General features: G+C 35.7%; 2 protein-coding genes across 2 annotated transcripts; both read left to right on the top strand.

The window, feature by feature from the left end:
• Positions 1 to 4,469: 4,469 nt before the first annotated feature.
• LOC102612483 (uncharacterized) lies at positions 4,470 to 4,988 on the top strand. Its single transcript, XM_025100111.1, has one exon. It carries the CDS (start codon positions 4,470 to 4,472, stop codon positions 4,986 to 4,988), a length of 519 nt encoding a protein of 172 aa, XP_024955879.1.
• A 3,953-nt stretch (positions 4,989 to 8,941) lies between these two features.
• Positions 8,942 to 10,088, top strand: LOC127903124 (uncharacterized). The gene is made up of 2 exons (XM_052443796.1): positions 8,942 to 9,400; positions 9,534 to 10,088. Exons 1-2 carry the CDS (start codon positions 8,942 to 8,944, stop codon positions 10,086 to 10,088), a joined length of 1,014 nt encoding a protein of 337 aa, XP_052299756.1.
• The last annotated feature ends 2,395 nt before the right edge of the window (positions 10,089 to 12,483 follow it).

A 12,483-nucleotide genomic window follows, 5' to 3' on the forward strand; every position in this document is an offset into this window, starting at 1 on the left:
CCACATTAGAAGTGGACAAATGAGTTGATGTTGACATAACATGAGCATCGCACGAAAAATAATTAATAAATTAAAGAAAAAAGGGATTTGATTATGATACCCATTGGGTTACGTATGCCCAATAATTTATGATCGTCTTGTTCTCGTCATCTCCTGTTTATTCATCTTATGTAGCTTCACATAAAGCCAAAATTTGGGGTATGGTACCGTAATGTATGTAGCCATTATAAGAATGTTTAAATTGAACGCGAAATAGACTCACATTTTAAATACAAAAGTCATTTAAATCCATATGGGAGCAAGAATACTATACTATACCAATTTTTTAATGAATAAATTTAACATATTGAACAAAAAATTTTATACCAATCACTCATCACTACATAGGTTTTTGACTAAATTACACAACTTAAACAAAATACCAAAATTAATCGTTTATTAAAAACCACCATTTATTTGATGTGGCCGAATATTAAGAATAAGAGTTGATTTTGAATTATTCTTCGTAAACTGATAATTTTTAAAGTTAAATCTTAACTCATTCCTGTTTCTTTTAACAAGGTAAAAAAAAAATCATACTAATACATCCTCAAATTTTTCTTATCTTATGAATAAAAACAAAGATAAACTGAAATTTATAATCATTTAAGGTATTTTTTAAAAAATACTATTTCGGGGCGATCCCTATATTAACGCAAAATAGCCTTTGTTCAAACAAAATCAATGGGAACAAACCTGAAGTTAAGTGAAATGGGGGGAAAGTTTTGAAGAGATTAAAGTTAAATAGAGACTCATTGAGGAGTCAAAGTTCTTTTTCGTATTCAATTAACAATGACTAGGATTTGATGCCATGCCGATGAAATTTTATCTCCTTCGGGATAGAGGCCAACCATAGTTGACAATATCATAGCCTTAAAGGAACCATTTATACGTTTTCTTATTGGGCTTTTTTTTTTTTTTAATTTAATAAAGTCACTGTCATATATAATTTTCTTTTAAAGATTATCAATATTTAGGGAAATGATTAATGATATATATACATGAACAGTTTTTTGTGACATTAATTGAAGGCCTTATTCATTTTGGTACTATTGATGATGAAAATGCAATAAAGTTACTTTTTAAACCCTTCAATCTAGAAGGTGGACTAAGAAGAATTATTTTGTAGTTATATCAGTAATCAACTGAATGTCAAATTAAACACACCTTGTTTAACATCAATTTCTGATTTAATTAAATGAAAAAGTCTTGATTAGCTACCCTATACCGCGTCAAAATATATACATAAAAAAAATATATATTTATTGACTTGCGGGTGTTAGTAGTTTAATCAATCCGATCTCTTCTAGATAGTGATTAAAAAAAAAAAATTTGAAGGTTTAGGTTTGATTTTCAGTGCCATCAACATTTTAATAACACTGGAAAAGGAAAAGATATGAACCCTCAACATCATTAATGAAGGAGTGGTTTGCTTTTCTCATTGCATTTCTTAAATTTTTGTTTTACGTATTTTATTTGAAATATTTGAAGGAATTTAATAAATGTATTCAAACTTTTTCATCGGTGGCGTCTCGCGAAATTACAGCCGGTGATGGCAACCGATCATGGTCAAAATTCACCTGATCAGATCTTCGATTTACTTGGTGGGACTACTTGTTGAAATACTGATCACCTTTGCCGAAAATATCTGGATTCTGGGCAACAAAACTGCTCCAGCTGTGGGCCCCAAGAAAGTCATTCGCATGTGCGAACGTGGGCCCTGCTTGCTCACCTCTAGCCTGATTTGCGGCCAAGCCAACTAGAGCTCTGGCAACAATTGTCTGCGGTTAAATTCACACAATAATTTCACCTCCTTCCATTGAAATTCTGCCCTTCCATCGTCGCGTTGAAACAGTAAAGGGTGATTGTTCACCTTTGGTCTCCGCATGCCTGTACTCGTCACATCAGATTCCCAGTTTGTGGTTTGGTTGATAGTTTACCCCCACCCGCGGTAGAGAGCGTGAGCCCACCTTTCAATCATGCACGGTTAAGAATTACACGTCAGACTGGTCCGCACCGGTTGGTTTTCAATGCTCCGTGTCTATCGAGATTCTAGAAGAATGTAGGCTCCGGTTTTATTTGACAGTACAACAAACGCGCGTTAGGTACGTGTTTTGGTTTTTTTTTTTTAGCCGGACATTATTAATTTGGCAATTTATTTATTATAACGCAAGCACGGCTTATGTACAGTTTACTCTGTACACTGTAGACCATTAATTTGGCCCTTTCTTTTAGATAGTAAACCGAAAACAGACTGAAATCCTAAACCCTAGTTTTCTTCTTCACAAATAAAAGACCATTTTTACTTTAGAGGTAGCTCATTTTACGGGTTCATTTTTAATAAGAAAATTCATATTTCTTTAGTTTAAAATCTTTGAGTTGTGCAAGTAAGTAGTGTCTCATCTTTAACTAAAAATTTGAGTAACATAAACAAACTTAAGCAAATTTAAGAGTAAATTTAATAATATCAATTTATATCTTCTAACGCATTCAATTAGGATAAATACTCAAAGACTTTGTTTATTAGAAGCGCAATAATTTTGATTAAATGTTTTTATTGCTTAAAATTTGTGAAACTACTTCCGCTTGGAGACCCATACAACTATCTACCCAAAAAAGAAAAATATAATCCTACTTAATACTTAGTAATTTCCTTAACCATCTAAACTCTTTCTGTAAAAATAGTTTTAAGATTACTAAGTGAACATTATAACTTTTGAGATTTCTTCAAACGTATTAAGAATTCAAAAGAGTAAGTTTATGATTGGAATGAAAAGCAAAATTACAAATTATTGATTAGATTTTTGTTTTGGCCAACACAAAGAGGTCGGCACTATGGATTCGTTGGAGAAATAACACCAAAACACGCAATTGTTATTTGTGACTGCACGTCTTCAAAAGACAAATGGAACGCACTCACACTCACTAGTCAGTAATGCATCATATTTTCGCCGTCTTTTTTTTCTTCTAATTTTTAGAATTTAAAATTTTCTACTTATCAATTTATTTAATTTGTCGAACAGTATTAATATTAATATTATTGAAAATGAAAAAAAGGGGGGAAAGTAATGGTGTTGGCACGTTGTTTAGTCGACTGTCTGCTTAGCTCTATCTCTTTCAAATAAAATCTGATGATGAAAATTAGTTCGTGGCCACAACTTTTGATCGAGCTTCAGAGACTTTATCACATGCTTTGCCTTACGTGTGTTGAAGAAACAGTTGCTCATGTGATAACATCATGTTGCGCTTTGCTTGCTAGATGCGACAAATAAAATTTATCATTTTTTGGCTTAAATTGTGACACGAATTGAAGGCGTGATGTCAATTTGCTTGCTTGTATACGGTGATCATCTCCAAATTCCCTTTCAAAATCCCAGTAAAAGAAAAAAAAAAAAGATATTATACTTTGCTTTAAGATCTCGATGATCTATGTTTTGTGTTTTTGTTGAGCTCATAAAAAAAAAGAGTTAAAATGAGATTGTTGGTTTATGTTAATTTCTCTAAATTTAAAATATAGAAGTTCAAAGTTAGATTTGAAATGTTCACGCTATTAGTTATTGTTGATACCAAATTTTGGATCAACAATAAAAGTTGAGAAAGAATTTATTTATCTACGGAATGTGTTGTGAGAGAGCTTGATATCATTGGGATTGCCATTGTTAATAGTAGGGTTTAAGATGCTTTAAGTTTTAAGTTTAAACATTTTAAATTTTAAACCTCTTAAATCTCACAATTTTTAAGTTTTTGTAAATTTTTTCCGTATTTTAAAATTCCAAATAAAAAATTACTATTGTAATTATAATTCATATCTAAAAAAAATACAATAATTACTAACGGACCCAATAATAAAACATATATATTAGAAAATTAAAAAAATACAAATACCAACAAACAAAAACAACACAATAACCAAACATTCGAAATGATTTTTTAATTTGCCATTTTTTCTAAACTAAAATCCCAATTCAAACAGTTCCATCATTCCATGTAGTATATCTATCCTTCAGGGGGCCCCAACTCAAAAATATTAAAAAATCTTTTCACTAAATTAACTGATAAATAAACAAATACATACCCACCATTAATATATTCTCCAAATTTTCCAACTGCGAAATCCACTTTTTTCCACTCAAACCCCAACCTCTCTCATCTCCTTTGACTCTCCCTCTTCTCTCTCTCACCATTTTTCTAGGACAAGAAACCGTCAACCAAACAGAAACTGAAAAATACAGCAAAAACCCACAAAGAAAAAGAAGAAAAAAAGGAAATCACCAGCCCACTTCCGCTGTTGGCTGGTTTGGTAACTCGCTGTGTCCGCCGTTTTGCCTCCCCCAACAATAATGAATTCAATTGGCAGTGCAACCTTAATTTCTTGATCACGTTCATGCAGGGTCTCTCCGCCGTTGTATGCTTATATTTATATAGATATTATGTCTAGGCAAATAGTGTTGCGATCACCAACGGTGAACAAGAGGCAACCGTTGTTGTTAAGCAGCAGCGGCAGCAGCAGCAGCAACGGCAGCAAGTCAACGAGAAGCGGTGGCGGGAGCGGAAGCAGCTTTGCGGAGGTGGCGGGTGGGACGACGGCGGAGTGCGCCGCCGTGTGCTGCTGCTGCCCGTGCGGTCTCGTCAACTTGCTGGTGATGGCAATTTACAAACTCCCCGCGGGGCTGTGCAGGAAGGCTTGGAAGGAGAAGCGGAAGCAGCAGCTTATTAAGAAAGGGCTTCTGCCGAAGCGGAAGAGGAGCAAGTGTAAATACGGGTGTGATGAACTCGAGATGCAGATTCACCCTGTCGTCGACTTGCAGAATTGTTTGACGGATCGCGCCATGAATTCCGATGAGTCTGAGAGGAGAGTGGTCGAATTGGAGAAGGAGATGTGGGAAAGATTTTACAGTGCTGGCTTTTGGAGAACCGCTTCTCAGAGACAGCGAGAAACCACTTCTTAATTCGTTGTATTTCACAACGGGTTAAATTAAATTAACTGTAAAATTCTTCATTTTTCAGCTTTTTTCCTTTTTTTCATTCACAGATTTGATGAGTGATTTTGATTAGATTGTTGTTGAGCGAAGATGAAGCTAAGGTCATGTAAAATGGTTTGGGGGGCAATTGATCGAGTTTGAGTTCGTCTTTGTTTTGTACGTTGATAATTTTTTAAACGACGACAACAAATTGCGAGCATTTATTATGAGTTAATTTTTGTGTGTATGTATGGACTTGAATATTGGATGATAATTGTTGCCCTTATTACATACATACAACATTTGGGACCCTTTTGTTGTATCCGGGTTTTATTTGGCTTAGAATTGAATGGTAACATAAGAAAGCAGCAGCAACGAGGGGGACACAATTTTAGAAGCACTCACTCAATGTTATCAAAATATTGGAAAATCACTATCTTGTAAGGCCATGTTTGTGTGATATGAGATTGAAAGTGGAAACGATATTGTGACTTGGGAACAAACGTATATCACTTATTTTTGCTTTCTATACTGTTGTGAAGGAATCACAGGTTCTTTTTTTACTGGGATTTAGGCTTTTTCAGTATCCTCTCCAATACTTGACAAATTTCCCTTGATTCCTTCTTACAGTGCTCTCTCTTTTTCATATTCTATGCTGAAAGCGTACTAAAAGATGTACCTCTTTAATTTTGATTTTTATTCTTTTAAGTTCCCTTTTTTATCATGTGCATAAGATAACAAGACTTAAGTGTGCTTATTATATTTGCTACTACAACATGTAACCCGATTTATTCTCCATGGTTGCGACTAAGAATTTAATAATTTGTCCCGCTGTATGTTGTAAATTGATTTCTTTTTACTCACGAATTTTCTTTTCTTTTACTTGGGGCTTGTTGCTGCATTTAACATGTCATTTTCGAGTTCACAATTTGGTAACCCTGCCTGGTGGTGGGTGGGATCAGCAGCTGAACTGTGCTAGTTGCTAGTTGCTGCTTGCAGCTTGCTGGGGCGTGTAAACTGTCCCTTTTTTGGCAGCCCCGTGGGGATCAGGACCCCCCCTACGCATGTACTAGATAAGGACACTCATTTGGGCTACTAGCCACTTTCAACCACAAAATCATGAAAGAATCAAACAATTTGTGTTAGCTTTTCAGTATTTTGGCCCCACCAACATTTCTTTCATATTTTTCTTCTTCTTTTTTTTTTTTATTATAAGAGAGTATTATTTATATTACAATTTATATTATATAAAATTATTATTGATATGTACAATCGAATAATTATTAAAATTAATTAATATTTTATAAAGTATTACTCAGATTTTTCATTAATATTTCAAGAATATTTACTTCAATCACATTTTTTATAAGAAAATATTATTTTTACTCAATTATATAATATAATTAAGGAAACAATTATTCCTTACAAATGTTTTTGGGAATTTGAACAACTGCCCTCACATATTGTGAAACCACAATATTCATTCTCCAATTTTTGATTAGTCAAAAATTTGAAAGATAACCACAATAAAACTTCTATGTTATATCAATGTTACATTAGTTTTATTTATTTTTTCTTGTTTTCAACATGTGTGACAATGTATAAACATATAACAACTCCATAAAAGTTGAAAATCAAAGCTTTAACTAAGGGAAAAAGTAGATATGCTACTTTAAATAAGCTATCCGAATCATTTGCTTTAAGCTAATGGATCTTTCGTGCCAAACTGCCAATGAGTAAGTCATTGTCCCAAATTCCAATTTTGCTTTATATAAATAAACAAATAAATATAAAAGTACTTTTAATAGAGTCGGCTGTTGCTCGTATATGTGGCGTAGGGCACCTTTGTTTCTTGTTGTATATAATATTTTCTTCTGTTTCCATTTGCTTATTATACAGTAATCAGCAATCACTCCACTTCAGCTTTTGGCTCTTTCGGTCCCTTCCTTTTGTGAATTCAAACCCTTTTAGAATCCTATGGGGAATTGAGCTACTAGCAGCATTGAAAGAGAGCATGGATCACTTTGAAATTATATAAAATCACCCCCTTTCTAGTTGTTTTAATATAAATTTCACCGAGTATTATAATTTTTATGGCGTCAATGTGAATTCGCCACTGCCGAGTATGTGTCATTTGATAGCTAGAGTTTATATTACATAACAACAGCTGTTTAAAAATTGGGAAATTTATAAAAATAACCATAAAACTTTTGTTATTTTTAAAAAAGTGAAATCCGATCATAATTTATTCGGATCCAACACTAATCGGCATCACATAGTGGTATGAGTTATTTTCTTGCTCGTGAGTTTGACTGAACTACGGATGGCTTCCTGGGTGAATCTGGCGACATGTTGCCTGTCACACCAAGTTTGGTGCGACAGTCAGCCTGTCGCACGAAAAGCCAGATTCATTGCAATTAACTATTAATTTGATAGGGCTGAAATAATTTATTTTTTTAATAATTTCAGGCTTAATGGATTCAGTTGTACTTGAATTGTGTTACGATGGTTGGTGGGAGACATTAGAGGATGGGCGTATGGAGTATGTCAATGGTAAAAATAGAGCTTTTTTGGTTGGGAAAATTTATCTTTTTGATCAATTATTGGCAAGAGTATACGATGTGTTACAAATTAATCATAATGAATATAGTATCACAATGAAGACAACTTTGAGGTCTAGTAACACATTATATCGTGTATGTGCACTGCCCATGAATATATTTGATGATGAAATGGTGAGGGTTGTGTTACATATGGCATCCGACGTAGCTAATTTTGGATGCATTCCTATATTCGTGACCACATCACCTCGAGTTCCGAGCGAAGGTATTGAGCCACATGTCGATACAGAAACTTCGTTTAGAGCAAATATGTCTGGCCCCGATAATGAAGAAGAGGTGTTGCCAAGGACAATATCGCTGCAGCAATATTACTCTCCAATCCACGACAATTATGACAACATTGATGATAACGGCGTTACGTTACAGGATGTTGGAGCAACGGTATTTCCAATAACGACGTCGTTGGAGCAACGGTATTCTCCGTATCACAACAATGATTTTCGAGACAATGATGATTTTCATGATAAGACAGAGGGGGATAATGTTTGTGCAGAACCTTCTAATAATATGAGGGGCACTCATTTCAATAATGATGGTGATGATGGAGGAGCCAGTCCTTCGAATGTTCCGTCATTTCAGCATGAGGATGAGTGTGAAGACAATACTCTTGTGAATAACAGAGGCAATAGACCTATTCCTTCTATGGTTCGATTGATAAGGAGAATTGACTCCCTCACAAGTCTTGCTCCAACTTTGCCTTCGAACATGGTTGCTCCAAGTTTTGTTAGCAGTTGTGACTCAGATGATATCAGTGTGGGTAAGCTATTTGCTGAGAAGAATGAGTTTATATTACAACTACGCAAGATTGCCTTTCGGGATAAATTTGATTTCAAGATTGCACGGTCTACTACGACACATTTCGAGGCTTACTGTAGTTCAGAATCATGTAAATGGCGTATTCGAGCAACTAGATGTTCGAACGAGCAAAATATTCCTTGGGTGGTGCGGATAATTGATAATGTACACACTTGTCAGAATGAGGTATTGATTGATGGACGTCATCAAGTCAGGAGCCGAGTTGTCGGTCATATTATCGCAGATAAATATATTCAAGACAAGAGAATTTATACTCCGAATGATATAAAAGCAGATATGCAACAAGAATACGATGTTCAGTTAACATACCAGCAGACATATCGGGCGAGAGAAGTTGGTCTTGAAATAGTTTGAGGCAACCCTACAGAGCCATACAACTTGCTCCTTAAATACTCTCACGTACTAACTACAGCGAATGAGGGTACAGTCATTCACATCGAGCAGGATAGAGATGGTAATTTCTTGTACTATTTTGTAGCACTCGGATCTTCCATTAAGGGTTTTATGCAGTACATTCGGCCTGTCATTGCTGTAGATGGTACTCATCTCAATGGGCTATATCATGGAAGCATGTTCGTGGCAACATGTCTTGATGGTAACAATCAATTGTATCCGTTAGCCATTGGGATCATGGATTCAGAAAACAATGATGCTTGGGAATGGTTTATGATGAAGTTACACGGAGTGATTGGCGATAGACCTGAGTTGGTAATTATATCTGATCGATGTACTGCCATAAGGAGAGTCGTTCTTAAAGTATTTCACAATGCAACTCACGGCGTTTGTTTTTACCACGTGAAAGGTAACATTAAGTCACAGTTTAGAATGTCAAAAGCTCTTTGGGATCAATTTGAGCCTGCCTTTATTAGTGCAGCAAAAGCATATGGCCACGAGGAATTTAAGAGACAACTTGAAAGGTTGTGGATGATTCACTCGGGTGCGGCTGACTACCTAGAAAATAATGTCGGTACGTGTAATTGGGCAAGGTTTCAGCATACTTACCACCAACATCGCGGAGAGTGTTAATTCTTTCATGAGGGAACCGCGAAAATTTCATATTACTCATCTTGTTGATCACTTTATGAAAACGTTGCAGCAATGGTTTTATGATAGAAAAATTGTGGCTGAATCAATGAGTACTCGGCTAACAACATGGGCGGATGAAATAGTCATTGAGCTGAGAACTATAGCTGAAAGAATGATAGTTCGGCCGGTGGCTTCGCATCGATTTCAAGTTATAGGTGGTGGGCTTAAGGAAGGTTTGGTTTACTTGCAAAAGAAAACTTGCTCCTACAGAGTATTTCAGCTTAATCAGCTTGTATGTGCTCATGCAATTGCGGCGTGTCTAACACACCGGGTGGATTTTATTAACCTTTTCTCGGACTTTCACACTACAGAATCGTTGACGATGGCTTATGCACAACCAGTGGAGCCAGTTGGTGATGTGGCTGATTGGGAAGTTCCAGATGAAATTCAGGAGATGCAAGTATACCCACCAGTTGAGGCACCACCACCTGGCAGTCGTAAAGAGCTCATAATACCCTCGGCTGGCGAGGACGTTAATCGGCGAACTGTAAGATGCGAGCAGTGTCATGAACTGGGCCATAATCGTAAGCGATGTAAGAATCTCATTGCGTCGACTCGAAGTTAGTTGTATTATTTTAATAATTCGTTGGTTAAAACTGTTATTGTTTTTTGTGTTTCGTTGGTTATAATTGTTATTGTTTTTTGTGTGTTGTACACTTATATGTCATAAAACTTTATTTTATTTTAAATATTAAAATGTGAGCATTAAAATTATATAAACTTAAGTGCGCAAATTAAAATAAAAATTCAAGTTTCAACATTCAAATTACTACAACAGTTTACAATACAATATCGTCATTAAATATGTCAACCGCAATCTTCTTTCTAAAGTACTCGACATGACTAGCATTAAACTCCAATCTAAGCCCGAACATTAAATACATCGTAACCATCAATACAAAAACACTGCAATCGCCAGTTCTGGGCTCTTGTTGTGGCGCGCTCTTAACTGCCATAACTTTCCAGGGGTCTGCACTCCGCAACTCAGGTCGGATGTTGTAGAAGCCAACATATTCCAACCATCGAGGGAATATAACTTCAAGTGGCTTGAATTTTAACTTGTACCTTTTGTCGTCGCGAAATGTGAGTAATGAGTCATAAATCCATACTTTGTTTTTCCGAAAGTGAACTCGTGCTACTACCCAATGCGCGCCATCCAAGTTAACAGGGATGAGTAACTGTATATAAAAATTGAAAAACATGTTCGTTATATATGAAATTGAAATACAACCAAGAAAAAGCGACAACTTTGATATTTTAATTATGAAGTATGTGAAATGCAATAAAATACATACCATATCGACATCCGTCATTGATTTGGACATTGTGTGCTGTCACCCACAAAGATAACTATTCAAATGGTCGTCGAATACTGATGAATCGACCGCACAATCCCCGTTGTTCCATAACTGATTCAAAAACACTTAGTACATAGATAACCAAGAAATGCATAAATTAACAAAACTTAAAGGCAATAATTAAAAAAATATAAATAGTATTTATAAGTTTTGTCGGCACGTTACCTAAAAAAATGTGTCAGTATGTGTGACACGTTGAACTAAGGCATTCAAATACTGCCGTTGTTTCTCGCTAATTAAGCGGAGATACTCGTGAATATGCTGTTGAGAAACAGAAACATTACGATTTAAAAGATAAAATTTATACACAAATCCACAACACTCAAAGAACTTCGAAAATATAATTACCTCATCGCCTAGCCATCCCATCGAAGTTAGACCCAAAAGTATTTGAAAGAATGACCGCGGGTGCTCGACTCTCCGAACCACTGTCATATCACCAGCGAACCATCGATCAAACTCAGCAAACAGACTAGAATCCTCCAATTCTCTCAGTGGATTTATATCTACACTCATATTCATGTCTTGAGTATAGTCCATGATTTGGGGTCGAGGTATAGGCCGGGCGTTCTTTCCTCGCCTGAGTGGAGGAATCATGTAAGGACTGTTATAAACATACGACGGTATGTACGCACGGACGAACTTACTAACGCTTGGAGACACCTTAGGGAACACCTGCACGCTCTCCCCACTAACATCCCCGTAGAAACTATACAATGACGTGGGCGTAGACAAATTTTGATTGCCCACGTCAATATACACTCCATAGTCATCCGGGGCCTGTCCATTCGCCAAGATGAACATATTAAACAACTATTAAATTAAAAGTTAAACGAACATAATTATTAAATTTAATTACGCTCACCGCATACGAGCGTCCGATGGGAGAATCCTTATTTAGACGTGTAGAAAAGGTGTCGATAAAGCCAACCACGGTTTCTTTAAAATCTTTTAATTCCAACTTTAATTCATACACGTTACGATCAATCTTATCCAACCGTCGTCGCACGTAATCATTAAACTGTTTTGTTCCCGACTATTACAGAAGAAAATAAGTAAATCTTTAGAATAACAGTAAAACAATAATGATTAATAATAGAAGAATATCGTATATTATTTATAACCTCAGAATCACGTGTGTCATCAAAGTCGGCATGTGTCTGCTCCTGGTGGTCATCAACAGCCACCTCATCCTCAGAAGTGTCATGATGCTGCTCTGGTGTTGGGTTTGGTATGTCGTCATGCTCGTCTGATTGCCTTGAAACCGACGGCATCGCATTGATTGAGGGTTGGTGCTGTATCAAATATCATTTCAAATTAATAAATGAAAAGTCAAAAATTTCGATTAAATATAATTTATAGTACTTAGATTTATAACCGACCTTATGAACCCAGGCTGGAATGCTTGGCATGTAATCCTTCACAGTGAGCCAATATTTTCTGCTACTCTCCTTTGAATTTGGCTCAAGGGTTTGTAAAACGTCCCCCTGCCATAAATTCAATTGAAAATTTTAGGTATACATAACTTAAATTTAGTAAAGTTAAAAAAATAACTAATACATATTACTTACAATTCGAGATTCGTGGTTGAAGAACGAATAA

Source organism: Citrus sinensis, chromosome 6 (genome assembly GCF_022201045.2).
Source record: "Citrus sinensis cultivar Valencia sweet orange chromosome 6, DVS_A1.0, whole genome shotgun sequence".
Lineage (NCBI taxonomy): Eukaryota > Viridiplantae > Streptophyta > Magnoliopsida > Sapindales > Rutaceae > Citrus > Citrus sinensis.